At 43.5% G+C, this 24,152-nt stretch overlaps 1 protein-coding gene across 2 annotated transcripts; it reads left to right on the forward strand.

Annotated features, from left to right (window-relative positions):
• Nucleotides 1–10,305: 10,305 nt before the first annotated feature.
• Nucleotides 10,306–12,445, forward strand: LOC147629595 (UDP-glucose 6-dehydrogenase 4-like). Of its 2 annotated transcripts, none has more exons than XM_086811085.1 (2): nt 10,306–10,488; nt 10,717–12,445. In XM_086811085.1, the coding sequence occupies exon 2, from the start codon at nt 10,740–10,742 to the stop codon at nt 12,189–12,191; it is 1,452 nt and encodes a 483-aa protein (XP_086667211.1). In that variant the 5' UTR covers nt 10,306–10,488; nt 10,717–10,739; the 3' UTR covers nt 12,192–12,445. The 2 variants fall into 2 exon arrangements, with proteins under 2 accessions (XP_086667211.1, XP_086667212.1); XM_086811086.1 differs by having other exon boundaries at nt 10,472–10,610.
• Nucleotides 12,446–24,152: the final 11,707 nt, after the last annotated feature.

A 24,152-nucleotide genomic window follows, 5' to 3' on the forward strand; every position in this document is an offset into this window, starting at 1 on the left:
TTCTGCCTTGCATAATTTTAGAAGCTTCCTGAGGTGATTTTGATTTGAGAGTTCCTGCAAGTACAAAGAATAGAGCCTGACAGTACCCTAAGAAACCATTATAACCATCACCCAAAAAGCGTACGACCTGCGTGATATTACGAAAAAGGGGAGGTGCACCAGTCTGTGGATCAAGGGGATAAATGCTTCCATCAGTCCAAAGATCAATGGCTTTTGCACCTTGAAGTCATAGCACCTCAGCAGGAATACATCCCTTCGTTCGATTACTTCGCATTATGGCATACTCCTCGTCTAAGTCCACGTGCAAGCGAAACTTTGATTGCTTGTTGGTGATGTCCCGTAGAGCCATTGTACCTAGCAAATGGAGATGGAGATGTAGATGGATACAGAGATGGAAATGTGGATGGTGATGGAGATGATGGAGATGGAGGATGGAGGTGGAGGATGGAAATGTGGATGGTGATGGAGGAGATGAAGATGGAGATGGTGATGGAGATGGAGGTGGAGGAGATGCAGATGGATACAGAGATGGAAATGGAGGCCTTGAGGAGATAGATATGGAGAGCTTGCTAGTGATGGAGATGGAGAGCTTCAGCTTGCAAGGATGTGTAGATCTGTACCTTCACAGGAGGGGATGGTGAGCTCTTCCATGAGAGCTGGTGGAGAGGATGATAGATATGGAGAGCTTGCTAGTGATGGAGATGGAGAGCTTCAGCTTGCAAGGATGTGTAGATCTGTACCTTCACAAGAGGGGATGGTGAGCTCTTCCATGAGAGCTGGTGGAGAGGATGATGGAGTAGGAGGTCCAGATCTGCAGGCCATGGCTCCTAGAGAGAGAAAAAGAAGCCCTTACCCAAGTAAAACACCCTAAACGCGTTTTAGAGAGAGAGTGTAGAGAGAGAGTGGGATCTGCAGCACCTCCAAAAAGGGAGGGAACAAAGTGACGAAAATTTTCAAACATTCTTTGTGAAAGGTACTTCACTACAAGACAAAAAGGCAGTTAGGTCCATATTCCTTTCCAAGGACAGAAGATCTAATGATTAGATCACCTTTTGGCCTATTTTCTTTTTTGTAGAAAAGGAAAAATGCATTTTCAGGCCTAGGCCACTAGCTTGGTCAAAGCTTGATTAGCATTTTAAGCATTTCACTAAGTGTCCAAATAAAAGGGCCCAAGAAGACCCCAAACAAGTCCTACTGTGGATGCCTGAGCGATTTTTTCGCGCCTATCCCGACATCATCCAATCTTACTTTCAAACATGGGTCGGTTGATATGATGCAGCTAAGGACAGTTGCTATCCCAGTAGGTAGGAGGGATGTCATGGTTTGTCCGTCCATCCTTCTGTGGTTAATTGGGGATGCCTAATTACCACTATGTTCAAAGAATGGCACTTGGGTGATTCCAAATATTCCATGTGTAGGACATATGAAATTAGGGATAGCTGGAACTAAGTGTGGATTTATTACTTATGTGTTATCGTGGACTTGTGGCATGTGTTGCTAACTCATAGTGTGTTTGAATGGACAACCTTGTAGGTTGGTGAGATTGATGTGATGACGGCGATATGGTCCGAGCTATTATCGAGATGGTTCTTATTTTGATATTTTTGCCGTAGTGTTTACTACGAGGTTTTGTATTTGGCCGCCCCATTTTAATGTATTCGGGCGTGGACCTATTGAGCCGCCCACTTTTGTTATATTAGGCGTGGATTTATTTATTTGCACGTGAATTAGCCCTTGGGATTCTTTTTGTAATTATCCTTTGGTGTTTAGATAGGAACACTTTACATAAGCTTGTGGTAAAAGCAATCCCCATTTTTGTAAAGGGCAAGCCCATGCATAAGCGTGGATCTATTTTTGGCTTATGGGCTATTTTTAATTAATAAAGCATAAATACTGAAGAAGTGGAAGGAAGCCGACACTTCTTGAGGGGGGATAGATTGCACCTAACGATTCTCTCTTGTGTTTTTATGCTATATTATGTTTTTATGATATTTATTAATTTTTCTCAATTATGGTAATTTAATTGAAGTGATGAACCAGTTGGTATTTGGTTGGACGGTGTGTCTCCCCATGATCCTAGTGGTTTCAATGGTGGTCATCAAGGCGGTGGTGCAGTCTGCAATTCACCAGACTGACAACAAGGCAGTATAATCGAGCACGGAGGTAGCAGGATCAAAGAGCTGAATGAGAAGGGATGCGCATCACTGCTGTAACGATGAATGGATGGCATGTCATGTGACAGCTGGCAGAAACGGTGCTGTGGGCTTGATCTTAGTAGGCACACCTTTGATGGCTAGCAGGTGAGAACTAGCAAGGTCGGGTTGATTGAATGGTGCATGCCGCATAGTTGGTGGATAGCTGGATGGGAGAATTTGTCATCGCTGCAAATAGCTGGACGGGAGAATTTGTCATCGCTATTTGCTGCAAAGCTGGCGCGTTGATTGGGCAAGGGATAATGGCACCAGATTTTTCTCAACATTATTGGGCAGTGGCGTGGTAATGTGGAGAACGCTCCAAGTGCACGCACAGAGAGCTGACAAGTGCTGGGGTATGCAACTTGGCAAATAAGTATCGGCACACTTGGAAACAAGTTGTATAAATTCTTAAATCTTTTTTTGGTGCAAGATTTATTAAATCTTAATGATTTATGGACCCCCTCACCAGCATTGACTCTAGTGGCAAGGGTTCCATCACTTACTTTGAGGGATGTCAGTTGGTTCTACACGGACATTGTGGTTTCTCCATTGATGCCTTGAATCTTCATCAATGGATCTTCCTGGACTTAGTGTCATCTTTGTCTATGTGTCTTCTATGACTATGTGTCATCTAATGACATGCTCTAAGGCATGTGTTTCTTGGAGGGATGGTAGCTTGGTGTCATGGACGACCTAGTGCCTTCATCGACTTTGTGTCATTATTTGACTATGTGTCGAGTAGACGTTTGTTCTTAGCATGGCATGAGTAAGATATGCATGTGTGAGATTTACATGAGATTACATGTGTGTGATTGGTCTTAACAAATGTTATCAACATGGCATGCATGAAATGCATGTGTGACATTAGTGAGGGATTACATAAATTGCTTATATGCATGTAACCTTTGTGGTTTATGTAATCTAACGTGGTTAAGCCAGTGGGCACTAACCATCACTGAGTGTGATGTGTGGGTACTTGATAAGCACACCCTGCGTGGTATGGATGCTTGATCAAGAGGGAGTATTAGAATCTAGGTGATCTAGCATCCATTATGTGCATGTGTGCACATTAACATTGGGGACAACTTATTTGAGGCTAAGGATAGAATAATAGACATGATGTCTAAGGTTATTCTCTTGTGTAAGTGGCCAATTACTAAAGGGAAAAGTAAAGCCTAGATGGATCTAGATAAGGGCTAGGTGGCAAGCCCTTGACATCATTGCTTAGGTCATTGGGAGGGCTCTTGGAGCCTATATAAGTTATATCTTTCGTTGTGAATAATGAGCAAGCTTGATAGGTCTTTGTGACCTTCCTTTTTGGAGACACTTGTCACTATGTGTTAATCTCTTGCTTCACTTCTAGCTTTGTGCTAGTTATGTTTATCTTAATCTTCTTTGATTATGTTAATTAGAGTAGCATTAATCTTTGAGGTTACGATTAAGCTTTGTGCTTGTGGCAATTAGGGTTTAACTCTCTAGTGCAATCCCTAATATTCCAATATCACCACCTCCGATGAACATCTGGCTCATTTTGTTGAGATGTATATGCTCGTGTTTATATATGTGTGTGAAAGCACTCTAGAAGGGCAAGATCTTGTGTGGTGTGAGTTGTGGCCACTCATGTGGAAAAGAGAGTGCCACATGTATCACTTTTGGTGTGAGGCTATCTCTTTTATATAATTCATGAAGTATATGCAATAGAGTAAAGTATCTTGAGTGTGCTTTCTCTCTCTCTCTCAATGTGGTTCAACCGACCATAGTGTGTCTGCTTAATCTTTGTGCTAATAAAGATTATGCTTAATGTTTGTGCTAACACCACGATTAATCTCATCTTGAGTATGATAATATGGTATCAACTCCAAATGGGCTCTTAATCATGGTGCTAATTATGTACATATAATTATGTGCATTTGTCTTGTTAATTTTCTTGGTTGATTAAGCATACTTTATGTTTTAACTGCTTTCATTAAGAAAAAGAAAATTGCACACTCATTATCATTATCATTTCATTGAGAGAGCATAAAACTGCCAACCAAGGAGAGATTTGTAATTTGGAGTGCTACCACGGAGGTTGGAGCAGAAATTTCAGTAAGGATGGAGCCTTGCCGCATCATTAATGGAGCTACCAAGAGGAGTTATCATAGAAGGTAACTTGCAAAATATGCATGCCTCAATGTTTTTGGCGTTGAGCATAGGAGAGTGCTCAATCAGAGAAGGGTTGCTATGCGTGGGATTTGCGATTCCCATGGCTCTGCAAGGAGCCAATGTACCTGTTTTTTGGGTCGGCCGACAGTAGGTTACTGGCTCGAGACGTTGAGTCCATTGTGTGTGTATCAAGAATGCATATACTGGAGGTTTGCTCAAACGAGGAGCGAACATGCTAGAGATGAGAGGTTTTCTAGCTCTCTGAGCACCTTGGGATTCTTGGAAGAAATTAGTTATGTAGAGGCACCCTTGAATGGATGCATGCATTGGCGGAAAAGCATGTGAGCACCTTGGGATTCTTGGAAGAAATTAGTTATGTAGGGGCACCCTTGAATGGATGCATGCATTGGCGGAAAAGCATGCAGATTTGAGCTCAATAGGGAGCTCAAGATAACCATGCAACAAAGGTCGATATATATGTAGCTCCTCCAAGCTTGAGAGAGGTTGCCTTGGACACCAAGCCGGTTACAGCAGCAGAGAAGCAGAGAGAGTATAGCTCAGAGAAGCAAAGGGCGTACACAATTCCCAGAGAAGGACTACAAGTGATGGCAGTTGATGCAAGAGAAAGCTGGAAGGAGCCAATAGCAAATCGTAGATGATGACAAGGAGCTGTAGAGAAGGCAGGCAACGACAACGTCATCAAAATTGCAAACAACTTCAGCAATGAAAAGCTTGGAGGCTAGAGAAGCTCGGGATAAAGGGGCTTGCGGATATATGCCAACGGCTTAGATGAAATTGGGGTATATTACCACATAAAGCTCTTTGGGTGCTGGTTGTAAGAGAAGGTAGCATGCAGAAGAAAGCTGCAGCAAATGATGATATAGCTATTGTGATTTTAGACACAGGTGCAAAAGCTTGGCGATTGAAGGTCGCCATGGGAGCTGCAGGATACGAGCAACACAGAGCCGTGGAGAAGACGAGTATGACCGACGAAGAAGCAGAAGGTGGAGGTGACGGGTCCTAGATCTACACTTGCCCCGTGAATGAACCTGCCATGCCAGGGAACTTTAATTTTTTTTAAAGAACCTTTTAATTAATGTTTTAACGGTACATTCACACACACCTCGTCCTTTGCTTATTTACATGGTGCACAAGCGAAGTTGCGATGCTTCTAAGTTCACACATATTCTAGTTTCTACTCTCCTTTCGCCCTCCAACAATGGGCAAGTATCAGTTTTTAAAAAAATCTTAAAAATCTTAAAAGCCAAGGATTTATGATCAGCTCATGGATGGGTACTCTGCCAACAATAGCCAAAATGGTTTGTAACAAATTTTTTATCTCACCCGTGTTTATAAGAGTAATTCACAAAGCAAACTGGACTCAAGAGAAGGCTCTAAAGCTGGGGCATGGGAATGGTATTTGTCCCCGATGTAAAACAAAGCTAGAGACTGTCTCGCATCTCTTTTGCTCCTGCCCAGACACTAAGTAGTTCTTGAGGGTACTGAATGAGGCCTTTGTGAAGATTAGAAGTTCCCCACTTAGCTGGAAAGAAGTGCTTTTGGGGGAATGTCTTCATCTTGACCCCTTAATATGGCAGTCTGTCAGAACTCTTTTGCTGTGGCATGTCTGGAAACAAAAGAATGAAGCCCTCTATGAAATTAAAACTAATCACAATTTCTTTCTTTTTCTTGACAGTGTCCTCAAGTTTACCCATCAAATTCAATCAAGTGGAGATCAGACGGTAGTGGACCGCTGGGCAGGCTCTTCCATGGAGGAAGTGGAGAAAAGTGCTCAGTTCGTCTCTCTCCAAAAAGAAGGAAATCATGTGTCAAGGCTTGGAGTTTGAATGCCACAGAAAGCTTAAAGATACTGTTCATCATATTCAGGCCTCGGATGGTTTTGGAGGGGTACATTAAACCGTCTCGGTTAGGCCCATGGCAACTGTTTCAGTCTTTTCATCATGATTCAGTCTTAGTCTGCTCATGTAAAGGTTATCCTTAGTTTCAATTGCCCTCAGTTTTTTGGGCAAGCCTTCGGCCACTATATTTTCCAGTTTTAATTGCTTCTGGTGTGTAGCTAAATCCCTCATCTAGCTTTTTAGCAGTCTTCAGGCTATTGTGATTTTAGACACAGGTGCAAAAGCTTGGCGATTGAAGGTCGCCATGGGAGCTGTAGGATACGAGCAACACAGAGCCGTGGAGAAGACGAGTATGACCGACGAAGAAGCAAAAGGTGGAGGTGACGGGTCCTAGATCTACACTTGCCCCGTGAATGAACGTGCCATGCCAGGGAACTTTAATTTTTTTTAAAGAACCTTTTAATTAATGTTTTAACGGTACATTCACACACACCTCGTCATTTAGCCTTGAAGCTTATTTACATGGTGCACAAGCGAAGTTGCGATGCTTCTAAGTTCACACATATTCTAGTTTCTACTCTCCTTTCGTGGTAAGTATCAGTTTTTTAAAAAAATCTTAAAAGCCATGGATTTATGACCAGCTCATGGATGGGTACTCTTTAAAAAATCTTAAAAGCTCATGGATTTATGACCAGCTCATGGATGGGTACTCTTTAAAAAATCTAAAAAGCCATGGATTTATGACCAGCACATGGATGGGTACTCTGCCAACAATAGCCAAAATGGTTTGTAACAAATTTTTTATCTCACCCGTGTTTATAAGGGTAACCATACCCAAGCTCCACGAGAGCTCAAAATGAGTTGGTTGCATATGTGTAATCTTGATGGATTTTGAGATGAGTGTGTGAGCAGATGGACTTGTCACTAGGGTGGTTCTGCCCAAGGATATGGGGATTGAATGGACTTGAGATGTCTTGTAGACTCTAGACATACGTGACACATGCATGAGGGGTCTAGGTGTGGCTAGCCATAGGTCCTCATAATTTGACTTGAGGGGGAGTGTTGGGAGTTAAATTTGGTGCAAGCCAAATTCTCATGGTTGAGTGAGTGGTCAGGAGAGATATAACACCTCACTTAAGAGGGGGTGTTGAGATATGTAAGCTCGGGTTTATATATGTGTGTGAAAGCACTCTAGAAGTACAAGATATTGTGTGGTGTGAGTTGTGGCCACCACTGATGTGGAAAAGAGAGTGCCACATGTATCACTTTTGGTGTGAGGCTATCTATATTAATAGAGGCCTCTCTTTTGTATGATTCATGAAGTTAAGTATCTTGAGTGTGCTCTCTCTCTCTCTCTCTCTCTCTCTCTCTCTCTCTCTCTCTCTAGCAATGACTTTCTTAGTGTGGTTCAATGCACCATAGTGTGTATGCTTAATCTTTGTGCTAACACCATGATTAATCCCATCTTGAGCTTGCTAATACATCTCGGGTCCCATTTGGATCCCACAATGCCATGATAAACTTATCCAAGAGTCATGACTACCTACCTAGGGGCATCCCATTTTCTGGCTAACAATCCACACCCACCTGTAGCGTATGTGGCATTGTGTGAGACCTACTAAAACCATCTATCCACTAAGGCCCCATTTGGTGTCTAAACCAGGCCTATGTGTCAAGTTGCTCAACCATGGATTCTATTCATAATAGGGGTCTTATAGAACATGAGATAACTAAACCAATACAAAATAGACCAAGTTGATATCGCCAACATTCACATTAGATTTAGTTATAACTAGACTACATCTTATAGTGAAGGTAATTTATTCACATAAATTCAAAATGAGAATTAAACATAACAATTGGAAAATATGTAGTAGAATTATATTCTATATTACTGTAATAAAGAGTTGCTATGGCCCATAAATCACAAAGTAAAGCAAACAATAGTGTGGGGATGCACATCTCAAGAATGATACAAAATACTACCTTTATATAGCCTCGGCTAATAAAATGCCGGATTGTCTCACAAAACATGAGGTAACTAAACCCATACAAAATAGACCAAAGGGTAAGGGTTAATAGATTTAGTTAGAACTAGGCTACATCTTACAATTAGGACAATTTATTCACATAGACTCCAAATGAGAATCAAACATGCCAATTGGAAAATATGTACTAAAACTATATATATATATATATATATATATATATATATATATATATATGGGAACATAATTACAATTATGTTTATAAACTGCCCAAAAACATATACAACAGTCTACTATTTACAAAAGCCGCTCGAATTCTATCCCATCAAAAGATCTAGAGCAACTCTTCACTATTAAGTAACCCACAAATCTCGTCCTATCTCTCCTCTTCGAACACAAAAGATGAATGCTCCCAAGAAATGTGTTACCCCAGCTGCTGTGCTACAACCCAGCCACCAAGCAGAGATTCAGTGGTACATCCCTAAGGAGTCTACTCCTCCATGAACTCTTTCTTGGGGTTGATCTTCACATCAGGTCTATTTCCAACAGGATTCTCTATCAGGGCCATAAAAGTGTGAACAAGCTGCTTCTCCTCAGATACCATCTTTGTGTCTTAGGTCCAAATTTTGATAAGCCTCCTTAAATTGGAAAGCAAGATGAGCCACTCACATGTTGATGAGAGGATTGTACATACTAGGGTAACCTAATCAATTAGTCTACTGAACCTATATTCTATATTACTATAAGAAAAAGTTATTATGGTCTGTGTCCATTAACCACGGAGTAAAGCAAACAATGCATCAGTGTTGGGAATGAACATCCCGAGAATGATACAAAATGGTGGCTTTATATAGCCTCGGCTCTCGGTCATCTCAGGACTATAATCTACTAGTGTCTAGCTAGAGTAACTTCTAGACCTTTCTAGCAGTCTACCTTGATGCTCTCATGGATCTAAGGGTGTTTCACCTCCCACATGCGCCATTGATGTCCTTGCTGCAACGGCACACTATCATCCACACCATTCGCCTGGTGTCAACTCCCTCTCAATGTTTCACCCAAGCTTGGAATAGTCTTCTTTCAGCTTCATGCTACTGGGTTTCCAACTTTTTGAGAAATTTGCTTGACATGGAGACAAGCTTGATCACCTTGCAAACTCTCACAAAAGGGAGAACCATTTGGTTCTCATACCCTCAATCTTGTTCATTTTTGTTGCTTTAACCAATAGGCACACCAAACCCACACCATCTTCAGAATTGTTCGTGGCTTCTGAAGTCCCCATGGACAAGAGCAAAAAGGGGTGGCATTAATGTTTCTAAAGGGCCTTTCCTTGAAATGCACAATGTCTAGGTTTGACCTTGACACAAAACAATGGTTTTTTATTGAAAAATGCATGGAGGTAGGTGTGAGCCTACATCTTTCATTGCAACTAGGTTTGAAATTCAAAGGTTTTTGTTGAAGAAGTGCATTCCTCCAAGTGAGTTTACCATAAGTAGACCATGTGAGTGACAAGTTACAATGTACAAGCTCAAACCAGCCAATTTTTTTTAATAAAAAATAAGGAACTATTTTTCAATACATTTTAGGAGAGACAGCCTTGAGGTGGTGGGCATTTTGATGGGTTGAAAAAAGAAGGTTTGTGTGGACGGAAAGAAGGTTTGTGTTGAAAAAAGAAGGTTTGTGTGGACGGAAAGTTTCATCACGTTCCTAGATTCCCATATCCTGCTTAGTATCAAGCCTCTCAGTGTTTGCCACACTTGATATATGGCAGGGTTCATCCTGTCCCTGCATCCAATGAACTGCTTGCTTCCAATTGATCTTGCTATACTACACAGGGGATCCAGCTGTGACTATAGCTCCATAAGGAGAGTAAAGAATCTAGTGGTAAAAGGTCTTGTACTAGGGAGAGAGGGAAGATAAAAGCTACTGTCGATCTACAGTTCTACTGCTTAGGAAAGTCCATAAGCTCGAGTGTTCACCTTGTACCTATTTTGATACTTAATATAAATTTCTTGCATTAAAAAAGTTTCATCACGTTGTCCAGCGTGGGGCCACTGGAGGTGCTGAAGGACTCAAAAGAGTGAAATTCAACACACGTTGTCCCAGCGTGGGGTTAAAGACTCGATCAGGTGAACCAGCTTCTTGCCTGTACAAACCCACAACCACCCCTTGCAAAGTTCTATAAACCGTCAAGACCAGGGGCGTGCAAGTACCGTCTTCTCCTTCACGTTTACCTAGTCTTCTTTATACAGCGGTATTCTGCACTGCGCAGACTACATCATTTTAGGGTTCTACTGCAGCATAGTAAGTTCCGCCTCTCTCTTTTTCTTCGTGTGTGTGTGTAGCTGTGTATGTGTGTTTGTGGGTGGAGAGAGAGAGAGAGAGAGAGATAGAGCGCTTCTTTGTGTCTTTCTACCGTTCTGCAGGTTCTTCATTGTTCTCCCGACACTTCTGATCTTCTGTCTCTCCTCTTTTCTTTGTTTTACCCACCCTGTGGTCTGATCTGCATTCTCTGTTTTCACGCTCTTGCAGATCTGCTCTTGCTTGCCCTAACAATGGTGAAGATCTGCTGCATTGGTGCTGGCTATGTAGGAGGCCCTACCATGGCCATGATCGCTCTCAAGTGTCCAGACATTGAGGTGGTTGTGGTGGACATTGCTGTTGCCCGCATTAATGGTTGGAACAGCGACCGCCTCCCCATCTTTGAGCCTGGCCTTGATGAAGTGGTGAAGGCTTGCCGTGGCAAGAACCTCTTCTTCAGCTCCAATGTTGAAAAGCATGTGGCGGAGGCAGAGATCATCTTTGTCTCTGTCAATACCCCGACAAAAACCCGTGGCCTCGGTGCTGGAAAGGCTGCAGATCTGACCTATTGGGAGAGCGCAGCCCGGATGATTGCTGATGTGTCTAAGTCTGACAAGATTGTGGTGGAGAAATCAACTGTTCCAGTGAAGACTGCAGAAGCCATTGAAAAGATCCTCAACCATAACAGCAATGGTATCAAATTTCAAATCCTGTCCAACCCCGAGTTTCTTGCAGAGGGAACCGCCATTGAAGATCTGATGAGGCCGGACCGAGTTCTCATTGGTGGGCGTGAGACACCTGAGGGCAAGAAGGCTGTGGAGGCTCTCAAGGATGTGTATGCTCATTGGGTGCCCAAGGATCGCATTATCTCCATGAATCTATGGTCTGCAGAGCTTTCCAAGCTTGCTGCCAATGCCATCCTGGCACAGAGGATCTCCTCTGTTAATGCCATGTCTGCACTTTGTGAGGCTACAGGTGCTGATGTGTCAGAGGTTGCTTATGCTGTGGGCAAAGACTCCCGCATTGGTCCCCGCTTCCTTAATGCTAGTGTTGGTTTTGGTGGATCTTGCTTCCAAAAGGACATCCTCAATCTTGTTTACATTTGTGAATGCAATGGTTTAACTGAGGTTGCAAATTACTGGAAGCAAGTTGTGCAGATAAATGACTACCAGAAATCGCGCTTTGTCAAGCGGGTGGTCTCCTCCATGTTTAATACTGTTTCTGGGAAAAAGATTGCCATATTGGGCTTTGCTTTCAAGAAGGACACTGGTGATACTAGAGAGACAGCTGCCATTGATGTCTGCCATGGTCTTTTGGGTGATAAGGCTCAGCTCAGTATTTATGACCCTGAAGTCACTGCAGATCAGATCATGCGAGATCTTGCCATGGACAAGTTCGATTGGGATCACCCTCAGCACCTTCAGCAACCAATGAGCCCCACTGACACAAAGCATGTGAGTGTAGTGTCTGATGCATATGAGGCTACCAAGGGTGCACACGGAGTTTGCATTCTGACTGAATGGGATGAATTCAAGAAGCTAGACTACAAGCGGATCTATGATGGTATGCAGAAGCCTGCTTTCATCTTTGATGGCCGCAATGTGATCAATGTGGAGGAGCTGCACAAAACAGGCTTTATTGTGTACTCAGTTGGGAAGCCTCTAGATCCATGGGTCAAGGATCTGCCTGCTGCACCACCTTCCTAGGATATTATGCAGTCTACGTGGGGCTACACAACTCAGATTAGCAGAAAACAAATCCCCTCATTTGCAGGAGGGCTTTAATGAGGTGCCTGTTCCAGATGGGACATATTCTTGTCTTTATTGAGCTTTATAACTTGACATATTCTCTCCCCCTTTTGTAAGCATTTACAAAAGTTCTGGCTAGCTAACATCCCTGTGTATTTCAATCTTTGGCAACACTTCGTATCTCGATATACCGACTTATACATTTACACACACTCAAACCACTGAATCATTTATGTTTTGTTTTCTACTCGGAAAGGAGGCACTTATCTTGCCATGTGGTCTTTTTGAGGGTTTTTTTGTACTTCCTACTAAAGCCCAACCCACTGGGAGTAGGGAGTGTCCAGAGCTAGCCCATAGGCAAAAGGTGACTGGATGTCCATTAGCTGAGGCAAGTGGGAATCGAACTTGAGACCCACCTCTCAAGAGTTTGATCACTTTCCAACTGGCCTACAAAAGCCGTAGACCAATCTTCTTGAGCTTTGCTGAGGAACCTTCTGTCACTATAACATCTATTGTAGTTGTGTTTTCTTTCTTTTCAATTGTAGTGACTGTTCTCGTGTTCTTTCCTCATGACGGCAACTGTCGTCAAGAATGCCTTGTCATCGGGGTTGACGGGTGGGCGGGGTTGGGGTTGTGTGTGTGTTCATGAGAGAGATTATCGTCTTTAAAAGGTCCATAGGGTCTGAGACCAAAAGTTGTACAAGGGTTCCATGTGATACTGAGCCATGGAAAAGGCTAAAAGAAACTAAGAGTCATACAAAAAATTAGGCTAGCTGAATGTATATTGCATCGTCATCATCATTGTGAGCATCTCAGTGAGAGCATGTGGATAAATGTGTAAATACATTTCCGCATCACGATAGCGAAGAGCTCATGTATTGGTGGTATCATCCTTGTCCATCCAGAATACCAGCAGAGGCGAGTCTGGCTGTTGAGAGGCTTGCCATGTCCACCGGTAGTTTTGGGGGGGTGGGGGGGGGGTGGGGGGTTGGAAATCTCCCTGATCTACAAATGTGGTGTGGAGGGCTGTTGTGGACGTGCACGTAGAGTGTATTGTACCTTGTGAGCACGGTCCAAGGTGGTCGAGGTGCCTCGTGGATCGGTGCAATATGGGGCCTCATCCTACTGGGTGAGTCTGTGAGCTTGAGTTCGTGTCTAGGCCACTGATTGGTGCTGCCATCCTCTTTACTTGGTGGAAGAAGCTCGTAATAAGGTGTCTCGAGGCTGGGTTCTATTATCTCTGAGGAGTGAGTCTTTGGTCGAAGAAGCTATTGACGGTTCACTTTGAATTGTCTCAAGGCAAGGCTCTGTTATCTCTAAGGAGTGTATCTCTGTGCTTGTTGAGGTATATTAGGTAATGTCTGGGGCATCCTGGTCCGGAAAATCAACGATCTTGGACAAGAACCAAATCCCTCATGGAAGAGGCAGTGGAATCTCCGGACATCTGCAAATGTAGTGCTCCTTTGTCTTGACTCTGTAGAGCAGAGTTGAGAGAGTCTAACCTCTTTGGCAATGCCGTTCGCCCTCTTGGTCCCCACTCTAAGGTGGTGAGATGAAACTTGGATCTGCCCGATGTGACATGTCTGCAGATATCCTGCTTTTGGATGAATCCATGTGTTGGGACCCTCAGAAAGTGATCACTGTAGAACTGCACCTTCGTGGGTAGCTTCGGGGAATGAGCCATGTGGTGTGGGTGTGTATGCTGAGGACTGTAGATTGAATAATCTGGTTGGTATATTGACGGGTGAGATAGAGAGGGGGCAGTAAGTTGTATTGGAAAGGTACTATGGAGCTCGTGTGAGGAACCACAGTGGATGACTCTAGCATATCATACTCAATCATGCTCCTGTTTTACTATTTTTGGAGATGTCACGGGAACACCTTAATCTGATGCCATGTAGACATTATTATTATGTGCAGTTGCCTTAAGAGCCAAAGTCGCCACCACATAAAACTTTTTGCAGCACTTTTCTCATCCTTTGTACTAGATTAGGTGAGACATACCTAAACTCTTAGTGTTGCATCACTTCTTTGGAAAACTCTTGGATCTTGGCCATTGGTTTTGGAACTAATGTGCGCCTTGTAGACTTGGATAATTGCACCTCTTGGTTGATCTCGACTTGTGAACCCAACATTGTCCTTGGCATGCCTTTATGTCATCTGGTCTTCAACTGCAACACTTAATCAACTTTCACCACTACGTGATTGTATTTGGCCTCATATGAGCTGCCACCATCTTTAGGAATCTACCTTTGTCCTTGCAAGCATCTTGCTTTCTTCCCCATCTGATTTAGGCTTCACACTCTTCAAACTCTCAAAAATGCTCTTGAACCCATGCCTCTCAAGCATCTTCTTGTGCTGAACACCCATCTTCCTGAGCTCTTCGGTATTCTTCTTGTGTTTGTCGAGTTTGATAGTATTGTTTCTCATCTTGTCGCTGAAACCACTCTATGATGGAGTCTATATCTGCCATATCCACACTCCTGGAGAACCAATGTTTCTCACTAGAAGTTGATTCTCCAAACTCTGATGGGACTTCTTACTCAGAGGAAAGCCCCATTCAAGATCTTTCTTTGGGAGACGGTCAACCCATCTACATCAACTCACCTTCACTACCTTTGCCGTCACGATCTCCCTCTCTGACTTTATTAGACTTTGCTTTGAGAGGGGGATACATTCCTTCTGCCACCAGTGTGTCTATGTGGAACCTTGGTATCCTTCATTTTTCTCATCTTCTCTCATGGTCCCCTTTTTGGAGACCTGAGAGGGGGTGTATGAAAATGGCATTTTTTCCATCCCTAGAAAGGAGATTATTCTGGATTTTTAAGGTTTTATTCATGTTTTTTTTACTTGCTACTGGCAAACTGCCCTTTTGTTGGACTGACTAGCAGCCCCCTTTACTATGTATAGATTAGCCTCATCATTCAGTATCTTGTACCACAATATTGCACACATTCGGTACCACAATGTCATCATCTGCGTTGCTATTGCTTGCTATGGCTGCTCGGCTTTGCCTACACTACATCTGCTTCATCATCTTTGCCTGTTAGCTCTCCAGCAGCACACCAAGATTTTACATCAATACATCATTGGGACAACATCCCTCTCTGCTACATATCTGTGTTTACATCAGCATATCATCAACATTTTACATCAGCATATCATGAGCGTTTTACCTCAGCTCATGGGACAGCAGCTCTCTCCACATGCTTTGCAATTTTATAGTTGGTTCAGATCTTAGCGAACTCCATGATCTATAATTTAGCTAAGGTAGATGTTGTTTATCATGTCTTACTCCTCTTGGGTCTAAAAGATTTGTTGTAGCTACATCACCATGGGTTATTTAATCATCGAGCGTAGCACTTTCTGCACTATAGCTCATTAGTGAATTTGGTCGAACCTTCTTGAGGCTCCTTCGGATTGGATCTATTGAATGTAGTGGTTCTATCGGATCTGGTGTCTTGATGGTTTCTGTGCTACATCCAAATAATCATATGTTTCATATCCAATGCTGGATATCTATCACATGGGTGCCTATAGGTTGGACAATTGAGCACTCAGAATGGGTTTCTCCGATAGTCATCGTGCCAAAGAAGAATGGGAAACTCAGAGTGTGCGTTGATCTCAAAAAGGTTAATGCAGCCACCAGAAGGGTGTTACCATATTATAGTAGTGATGTGTGTGAACACACTTAGGACCGCCGGGGCACTTTTTCCCTCACTAGGAGGTTTTTTCCCCCGTGCATTGTATATACGCCCATTATCTTCTAGGGCTTGTTATCTTTCATTTTTGGCACTCATAATACACTACTGTGTTGTGCTCAAGCTTCCTCATCTTCTTGAAGTTGTGTGTGCATTCCTGCAACCCTAATTCCAACAATTGGTATCAGAGCAGGCTTCCTCCTCCCGGGCAGCATCACCGGCACCTGCCGCTTCATCTCCTCCGATTGCGACGAGGTTTCACGAGCGACTGCAGGTTAGTATATGCCGTGGAGAGCCCGTAGGGCTTGGTCATTTCAGAATTTTGATCTGAGGTCATTTCGCCCTCCGTTTTTGCATTCCAAGTACTGCGCAGGCAAAATCGTCCTACTGTGCAGATTTTCTGTCAAGATTAAAATCTGCAGGACAGGTGCCCATTCGTCTGTTTTGGGCTGTGCTACATAGCACAGGTCGATTTTATACAGGTTTACCTCTTACAGACAGCATTTACATCTAGTAGTACAGTCATTGGCCATGGCTGACAACAATGATGTATTCCGCATGTTGGCTGCTGAGGATAAGTTGGATGGCACCAACTATCCATTGTGGGCATATATGATGCGACATGTATTGGTAGCAAAGGGGTTATGGAACATTGTGCAGGGTATTGATGCACGTCCTATTGTGGCTGGGAATGCTGCAAACACATCAGAAACAGGTACTGTTGATGATGGTGCAGGCACAAGTGCTGTAGCAGCTGTTCGAGAACCACCACTTTCAGCAGAGCAGATTCGTTGGGATGGTAGAGATGCGCAGGCTCATGCCTTGATTGCGCTGTCTGTCAAACGTACCATTATCCCACATATTCGCTCCTGCAGGACTTCTAAGGATGCTTGGGATGTACTTGCCACATTGTATCAGGCAAGAAATGAGGCTCGTGTTGCTTATCTCCGAAAACAGTTGGAGAGTGAGCATATGAATGAAGGTGATTCTATGGATAGCTTTTTGACAAAGATCAAGGATTTCAAAGAGCAGCTCATTTCTGCAGATGAAATCCTGTCAGACAGTTCACTTGTGCAGACTGTTTTGAATGGTCTACCAGATTCTTATCAGGGTTTTGCTTCCACTCTTCGCTTGATGATGAAAGGCAATCCCAATGCCTTATCATTTGAGGAGTTAGTTTCTGTTTTGCTGCAAGAAGACCAGTCAAGGCAAAACAGGAATATTATGCGTGTCGCAGATCAAGCTTTCGTTGCTGGTCAGAGAAGCGGGAAAGGTAAAGCTGGCTTTTCTTCTAGTAAGCAGAAATCTGCAAATGCTGCGCAACCAAAGAAGGAAGACAAAGATGAGAAGAAGGGTGACAAACAGAAAACATTTTGCAAGTACTGTAAGGGAAATGATCATGTCATCAAAGCGTGTCCTAAGCTGGCTGCGAAAGAGGCTAAGAAGAAAGAGGCTGGTATGGCTGTTGCAGATGCCTCTCCTTCTAACAATGAATCTGCTAATGTTGTGCTAGATACAGAATGGGCATTCAATGCGCAGTGCAGTTATGACCCATCTTTGCATGACACATGTATGTCTGCAGTAGATTCAGATGTATGGTACTTTGACAGTGGTGCCACTAAGCATATCACCTCGCAGCGCAGTTTATTCACTTTCCTTGAGTCTGCTCCCACAGGGAATACTGTCACTTGTGCCAATAACTCCTCTTATCCCGTTAAAGGAGTCGGACAGATTGTGCTGAATGTTGCAAATGGCAACACCTTTACACTTTTTGATGCATTGTATGTGCCAGGGATCAAAAAGAATCTGCTGTCAGTCTCCGCATTTGCCAAAACAGGTTTGGTTGTAAAATTTGTGGATGACAGATGTACTGTTCATGATCTCTCTTGTGGTGACATCATTGTAGCATCTGGTTCACTATGTCGAGGGCTGTATAAGCTCAATATGGATGGCAAATGTGTAGAGGATTCAGCATGTGCTATTATGGATACGCAGGCTATTTCAAATGCAAAACTGTGGCATGCACGTTTTGGTCATCTGAATTTTGCAAGTTTGCTGCGCCTGCAGAAATCTGAAATGGTGTCTTCTTTGCCTAAGCTTGAGGCACCTGTCAAGCATGTTTGTGAGGGCTGCATATTGGGTAAAATGCAGCGTGCTTCCTTTCCCAAAGATGGATCAGTGAGAGCTGAACGCAGATTACAGCTTGTTCACAGTGATGTTTGTGGTCCCATGCAAACTCCATCATTTGGAAACTACCTTTACTTCGTGACTTTCATTGATGATTTTACCAGGCATGCATGGGTATATCCTTTGAAGGCAAAGTCCGAAGTGTTTTTGTGCTTCAAACAGTTTTTGGTTATGGCTGAAAATGTGTCAGAAAGTAAGATGGGCACCCTTCGTTCAGATCGAGGGGGGGAGTATATGTCTTCAGAATTTAATGCATTTCTGGCTGAGCGTGGGATAAAACACCAATGTACAGTGCCGTATACACCACAGCAAAATGGTGTGGCTGAGAGAAAAAACAGGTCTCTCATGGAAATGGCAAGATGTATGGTTAAGAGTCAAAGTCTACCACATGGTTTTTGGCTTGAGGCTGTCATGTGTGCCACTTATGTACTAAACAGGTGTCCCACCAAAGCATTACAGGTTGTCACTCCATATGAGGCTTGGCATGGCCGCAAGCCATCTGTTGGCCATTTACGTGTTTTTGGTTGCCTGGCATATGCATTAGTGCCTGTGCAACATCGCAGAAAATTGGATGACAAAGCTGTCAAATGTATTTTTGTTGGATATAGTGCTGAGAGCAAAGGCTATCGTTTGTATCATCCACAGACAAAGCGCATTTTGGTTAGCCGTGATGTTGTATTTGTGGAAGATGCAGTTCAGCCCTTGGTTTCATGTACTAAGGAGACAGATATCAGCTCACGTGATGTCTATGATACATTGTTGCCTCTTTTCAGTGGTGCACAGTCAAGTGCAATACCTCATGAGGCAGTTTTTCAGCCTATGCAGGTTTTAAATGATGGCACAGATCAGCCTATATCTGATGCAGATGTGCATGATGCACTTGAGGATGAGAGACAAGAGATTGAGGGCTCTAGGAATATGCCTAGATGGCTGGTGCAGACTTTGCGTGACAGCAAGTTGGATGCCCCTTTGTCTAGTCGCACTCGTTCTGGCTCTCATGGTGCCTCTTATGCGTCAGATTGTTATGCATTGGCTGTTTCTAGTATGTGCGATGAAAGTGAGCCTGTTTCATTTGATGAGGCACAAAGTTCAGAAAATTGGATGGCTGCTATGCAAGCAGAATACGATGCTATTATGAAGAATAGTACATGGTCTTTATGTGACTTGCCCCCTGGCAAGAAGGCCATTGGCACTAAGTGGGTATACAAATTGAAGCGTAAGCCTGATGGCACAGTGGATCGCCATAAGGCTAGGCTTGTTGCAAAAGGTTATGCTCAAGAGAAGGGCATTGATTTTGATGAGACTTTTGCTCCCACATGTCGTATGACCACTGTTCGTAGCATCTGTGCATTAGCAGCTCATAATGGTTGGAATGTACATCAGCTGGACATAAAGACTGCGTTCTTAAATGGAGATTTGCATGAGGAGGTGTATGTATCGCAGCCTCGTGGTTTTGTTCAAAGAGGGCAGGAAAACAAAGTGTGCAGGTTAAAAAAGGCTTTATATGGTTTAAAGCAAGCTCCACGAGCTTGGTATGAAAAAATACATGCATATTTGACTGCACATGGGTTTCAGAATAGTCCAACAGAAAGCACTTTGTATGCTAAACGTGTGGATGGTGTACATCTAATCATTGCTCTCTATGTCGATGACATGCTGCTCACAGGACCAAATGAGAGTCATATTGCTGATTTTAAGGCTGATTTGAATGCCTCTTTTGAGATGTCAGATTTGGGGCATTTGCATCATTATTTGGGGATACAATTTAAGCAGTGTGATGGAGGTATTGCTTTGTGTCAGACAAAGTATATTGAAACATTGTTGCGGAGATTTGGCCTTGAAGACTGCAAGCCTATTGCTACTCCAATGGAGACAGGTTTGAAGTTGAGTCTTCATGATGCTGGAGATCACTTTGATGTCACACTCTATCAGACAGCTGTTGGTTGCCTCATTTATGTATGCATTACGAGGCCAGACATTCAGTTTGCAGTCTCACAGGTGAGCAGATTTATGCATAGCCCAGGCATTAAGCATTGGCAGGCAGTGAAGCGTATATTTCGCTATTTGAGTGGTACTCGGCATCTTGGGTTGTTTTATCCCAAGGGGGGATCATTGCCGCCAGATTTACATGCTTTTTCAGATTCTGACTGGGCTGGTTGTTATGACACACGCGTGTCCACGAGTGGTTTTTGCTTCATGCTTGGAAGCTCATGCATATCATGGTTGAGCAAGAAGCAGCCTACTGTGGCCACTTCTAGTTGTGAAGCTGAGTACAGGGCAGCTTTCACAGCTACGGTTGAGTGTGTGTGGCTCAGACGCCTTATGGCTGATTTGGGTGTTGGGCAGCCATCTGCCACCACCATCTTCACTGACAGTCAGAGCGCATTGGCAGTTGCGCGGAACCCAGTGTTCCATGCTCGTACGAAGCACATTGAGGTGCACTACCATTATGTCAGGGAGAGACTCTCTGCAGGAGAGATCAGTTTGGCTTATGTGCCAACACAGGATAACCTTGCAGACCTTTTCACAAAGGCTCTGCCTCGTGAGAAGTTCGAAGCTTTTCGCAAAGCTTTGGGCTTACTCCCTTTTGTGGATTCGTCCACATAGCTAGACACTTCCCTATACATGAGTGCTAGCTCTTGTTCACCGCATCACTCCAGGGGGGATTTGTTACCATATTATAGTAGTGATGTGTGTGAACACACTTAGGACCGCCGGGGCACTTTTTCCCTCACTAGGAGGTTTTTTCCCCCGTGCATTGTATATACGCCCATTATCTTCTAGGGCTTGTTATCTTTCATTTTTGGCACTCATAATACACTACTGTGTTGTGCTCAAGCTTCCTCATCTTCTTGAAGTTGTGTGTGCATTCCTGCAACCCTAATTCCAACAAAGGGATCATTACCCCTTGCCATATTCTGAACATGTGCTTGAAAGAGTGGCAGGCAAGGAGGCATATAGCTTTTTAGATGGGTACTCGGGTTACAATCAGATCACAATTGCAGTCGAGGACCAAGCTAAAATAGCATTTATCACGGAGTTTGGAGTGTTTGCCTTCCGCGTCATGGCCTTTGGCTTGACCAATGCACCTGCAACATTCCAACGATTGATAAACACGGTCTTTAAGGAATATCTAAGGGACTTCTGTGAAGCTTTCTTAGATGATCTTTGTGTTCATTCCTCTTGGGATGAGCACTTGATGTGTTTACGAAAAATATTTGAAAGGTGTAGATTATATCGCATCTCCTTGAATCCTTTCAAATGCCAATTCTGGGTTAAACACGGAGTTATCTTAGGGCATATAGTGTCCAAAAATGGGATTTCCACGGACGAGAGTAAAATCAAGGTCATTCTGGAATTGCCACCACCCACTTATTCTATTCTTCGCCGAGATAGCTCGACCATTTTATAAGCTTCTCATCGAGTTTATTTGGACCGAAGAATGTGATCGTGCCTATGAGCTATTAAAGAAGGCCTTGGCGAGTGCTCCAATCTTGAGAATGCCTAACTGGGATTTACTCTTCCATGTGCATATTGATGCATCAAACTTTGCTATTGGGTGTGTTTTAACTCAACCTGGAGAACACAAGCTAGACTACCCCATTAGCTTTGCCAGTCGCTCGCCAGTTGAACGATGCTGAGATGAACTACACCACTACGGAGTGAGAAGGGTTGGCAATGATATATGCAGTAAGGAAATTTCGTTATTACCTCCTTGCCACCAAGTTTGTTTTCTATGTAAATCATCAAGCATTGTTGTATCTGGTAAACAAACCATGCTCCACAGGAAGAATCACACGATGGCTATTGATTCTTCTTGAGTTTGATTTCACTGTTGTTGTGAGACCTGGCAAAAAACATGTTATGGCTGATCATTTGTCTCGCATACCTAATGGTGAGGCTCCTACGGGGGTTGATGATGACTTACCGGACACTTCCCTGTTCATGGTGGAGACAATGCCTGAATGGAGTGAGAAGATTGTTAACTTTTTGGTTAATGACTTTCCACCCAAGGAGCTTCGTAAAGATCTAGCTCGAAAGCTAATCAAAGAATGCGAACCCTATTGCCTGATAGCTGGGACTCTTTATAAAAGAGGAAAGGATGACGTTCTTAGGCGTTGTGCCCGAGAAGATGAGTATCTATACATTTTGCAAGAGGCACATATGGGCGTAGCCGGCGGTGGTCACTTCTCAGGAGACTTAACTGCGCGAAAGATCTTACAATCAGGGTATTGGTGGCCCACTATGTTCCAAGACGCATCACTCTTTGTGAAGGGTTGCGATGAATGCCAACGATATAAGAAACCCCAGAGGAAAGATCAGATGCCCCTACATCCGATCAAAGTAAACCAACCATTTGAAAAGTGGGGTTTAGACTTTGTAGGTCCAATTAGTCCAGCGGCCCGAAACACACAATCTCGCTATATTATTGTGGCCACTGACTATATGACCAAATGGGCTGAAGCGAAAGCGACACGTAAGGCAAATGCGAGGACAACAGCCAAGTTCCTCTTTGAAAATATAATCACACGATTCGGTTGTCCTTTTGAACTTGTGAGCGACAATGGTACGTATTTTATAAATGAAGTGATTAAGGAGCTCACAATAAATTTCATGATATCCCATCATAAATCTACTCCTTACTATCCGCAAGCGAATGGCCAAGCCGAGAGTACCAACAAGACTTTAATCTCTATTTTGACAAAGACAGTTGAAGCTCATCGCACGGATTGGGATCTAAAGCTTACGACAGCTTTATGGGCCTATCGTACTGCGTACAAAGTGGCTATTAATTGCACACCATTCAAAATGGTATATGGCCAAGAAGCAGTCATGCCGTGGGAATTTGTCATTCCTAGTCTTCGTGTTGCTACTCAAGAGGGTTGGGATGGTAATCCCTTAGCAGAGCGTCTGTATATCCTTGAGCGGCTAAACGAAGAAAGACAATTGGCTGTGTACAATGCCCTTGTGGAGAAGGATAGAAGGAAAAAATGGTTTGATTGCCATCTAAAGGACAAGGACATCAAGGTTGGGGATAAAGTCCTGATGTATGGAGTGCGAAACGAAAAGAAGAAGCTCAAATATGCTGGTAAGGGACCATATAGAGTATGTGAAATTACCCCGCAAGGTACCATCAGAGTGGAGACTCTCGACGGGGTTGAAACCATTGGATTCCTTAATGGGAGAAATTCAAACGATACTATGACCCCCTGAGCCAGGAGGAGTTACATGCAATCCATCAAAAGAAGGCAGCTAAAGACTGAGCTTAAAAAGATACAAGCGAGAGTCGAAGCCAAAGAACGTCAACAGCGTGCTAGGCGACAACGAGAAGCCAACTTGGGAATTACGCAAGTATTTTTTGAGGAAGCAGACCACCTCTAAGATACCCAATTGAGTTACAGAGTCCTTACGGGGAGGTGCTGTATAATGCATTATTGGATACAGGAGCTCAACATAATTTGCTATCATATGGCGTGTGGTGTCAACTTGGAAAACCACCTTTATCCAAGAGCGCTATCCAAGTTCAAGGAATCAACAAGAAGAAAACCCCTGTCTCAGGAATTCTGCACACTCCGGTTGCTTATGATAAGGGAACCATAATTCAAAGCTTTTTGGTTATGCCTACTGGTACCATGGAAGGGACTGTAATCTTAGGGCGCAAATGGATGATGGCCACCAAGTGCAATATCGATTGGGCAACCAGACAAGTCACAACGCAAGAACCAACACTAGGTCTGACCGCTCAAAATCCCGCACCTAAGTCATCCACTCAAATATTAGATAATGAAAAATCACAAAGTCCAGTGGCAAAACCATCTTCGATTGTAGGCCACCCCTCTAACGCTTCAACGCCAAGAGTGGAAACAGGCAAGGTGGTCTCTAAAGCTTCGCTTACTATGCCAAAGAGTACATACAAATGGGTCCCCAAAGCTTCGTTAACAGCTACTTCCCCTGCTCAATCTCGTTCAGCCACCAAGAAGCCTCGTAAAAGGAAAGCGGCTACCCACCCGAAAAAGGGCAAGGTAACATC

This window comes from Cibotium barometz, chromosome 17 (genome assembly GCF_041138505.1).
Source record: "Cibotium barometz isolate CiBa-2024 chromosome 17, ASM4113850v1, whole genome shotgun sequence".
Taxonomy (NCBI): Eukaryota; Viridiplantae; Streptophyta; class Polypodiopsida; order Cyatheales; family Cibotiaceae; genus Cibotium; species Cibotium barometz.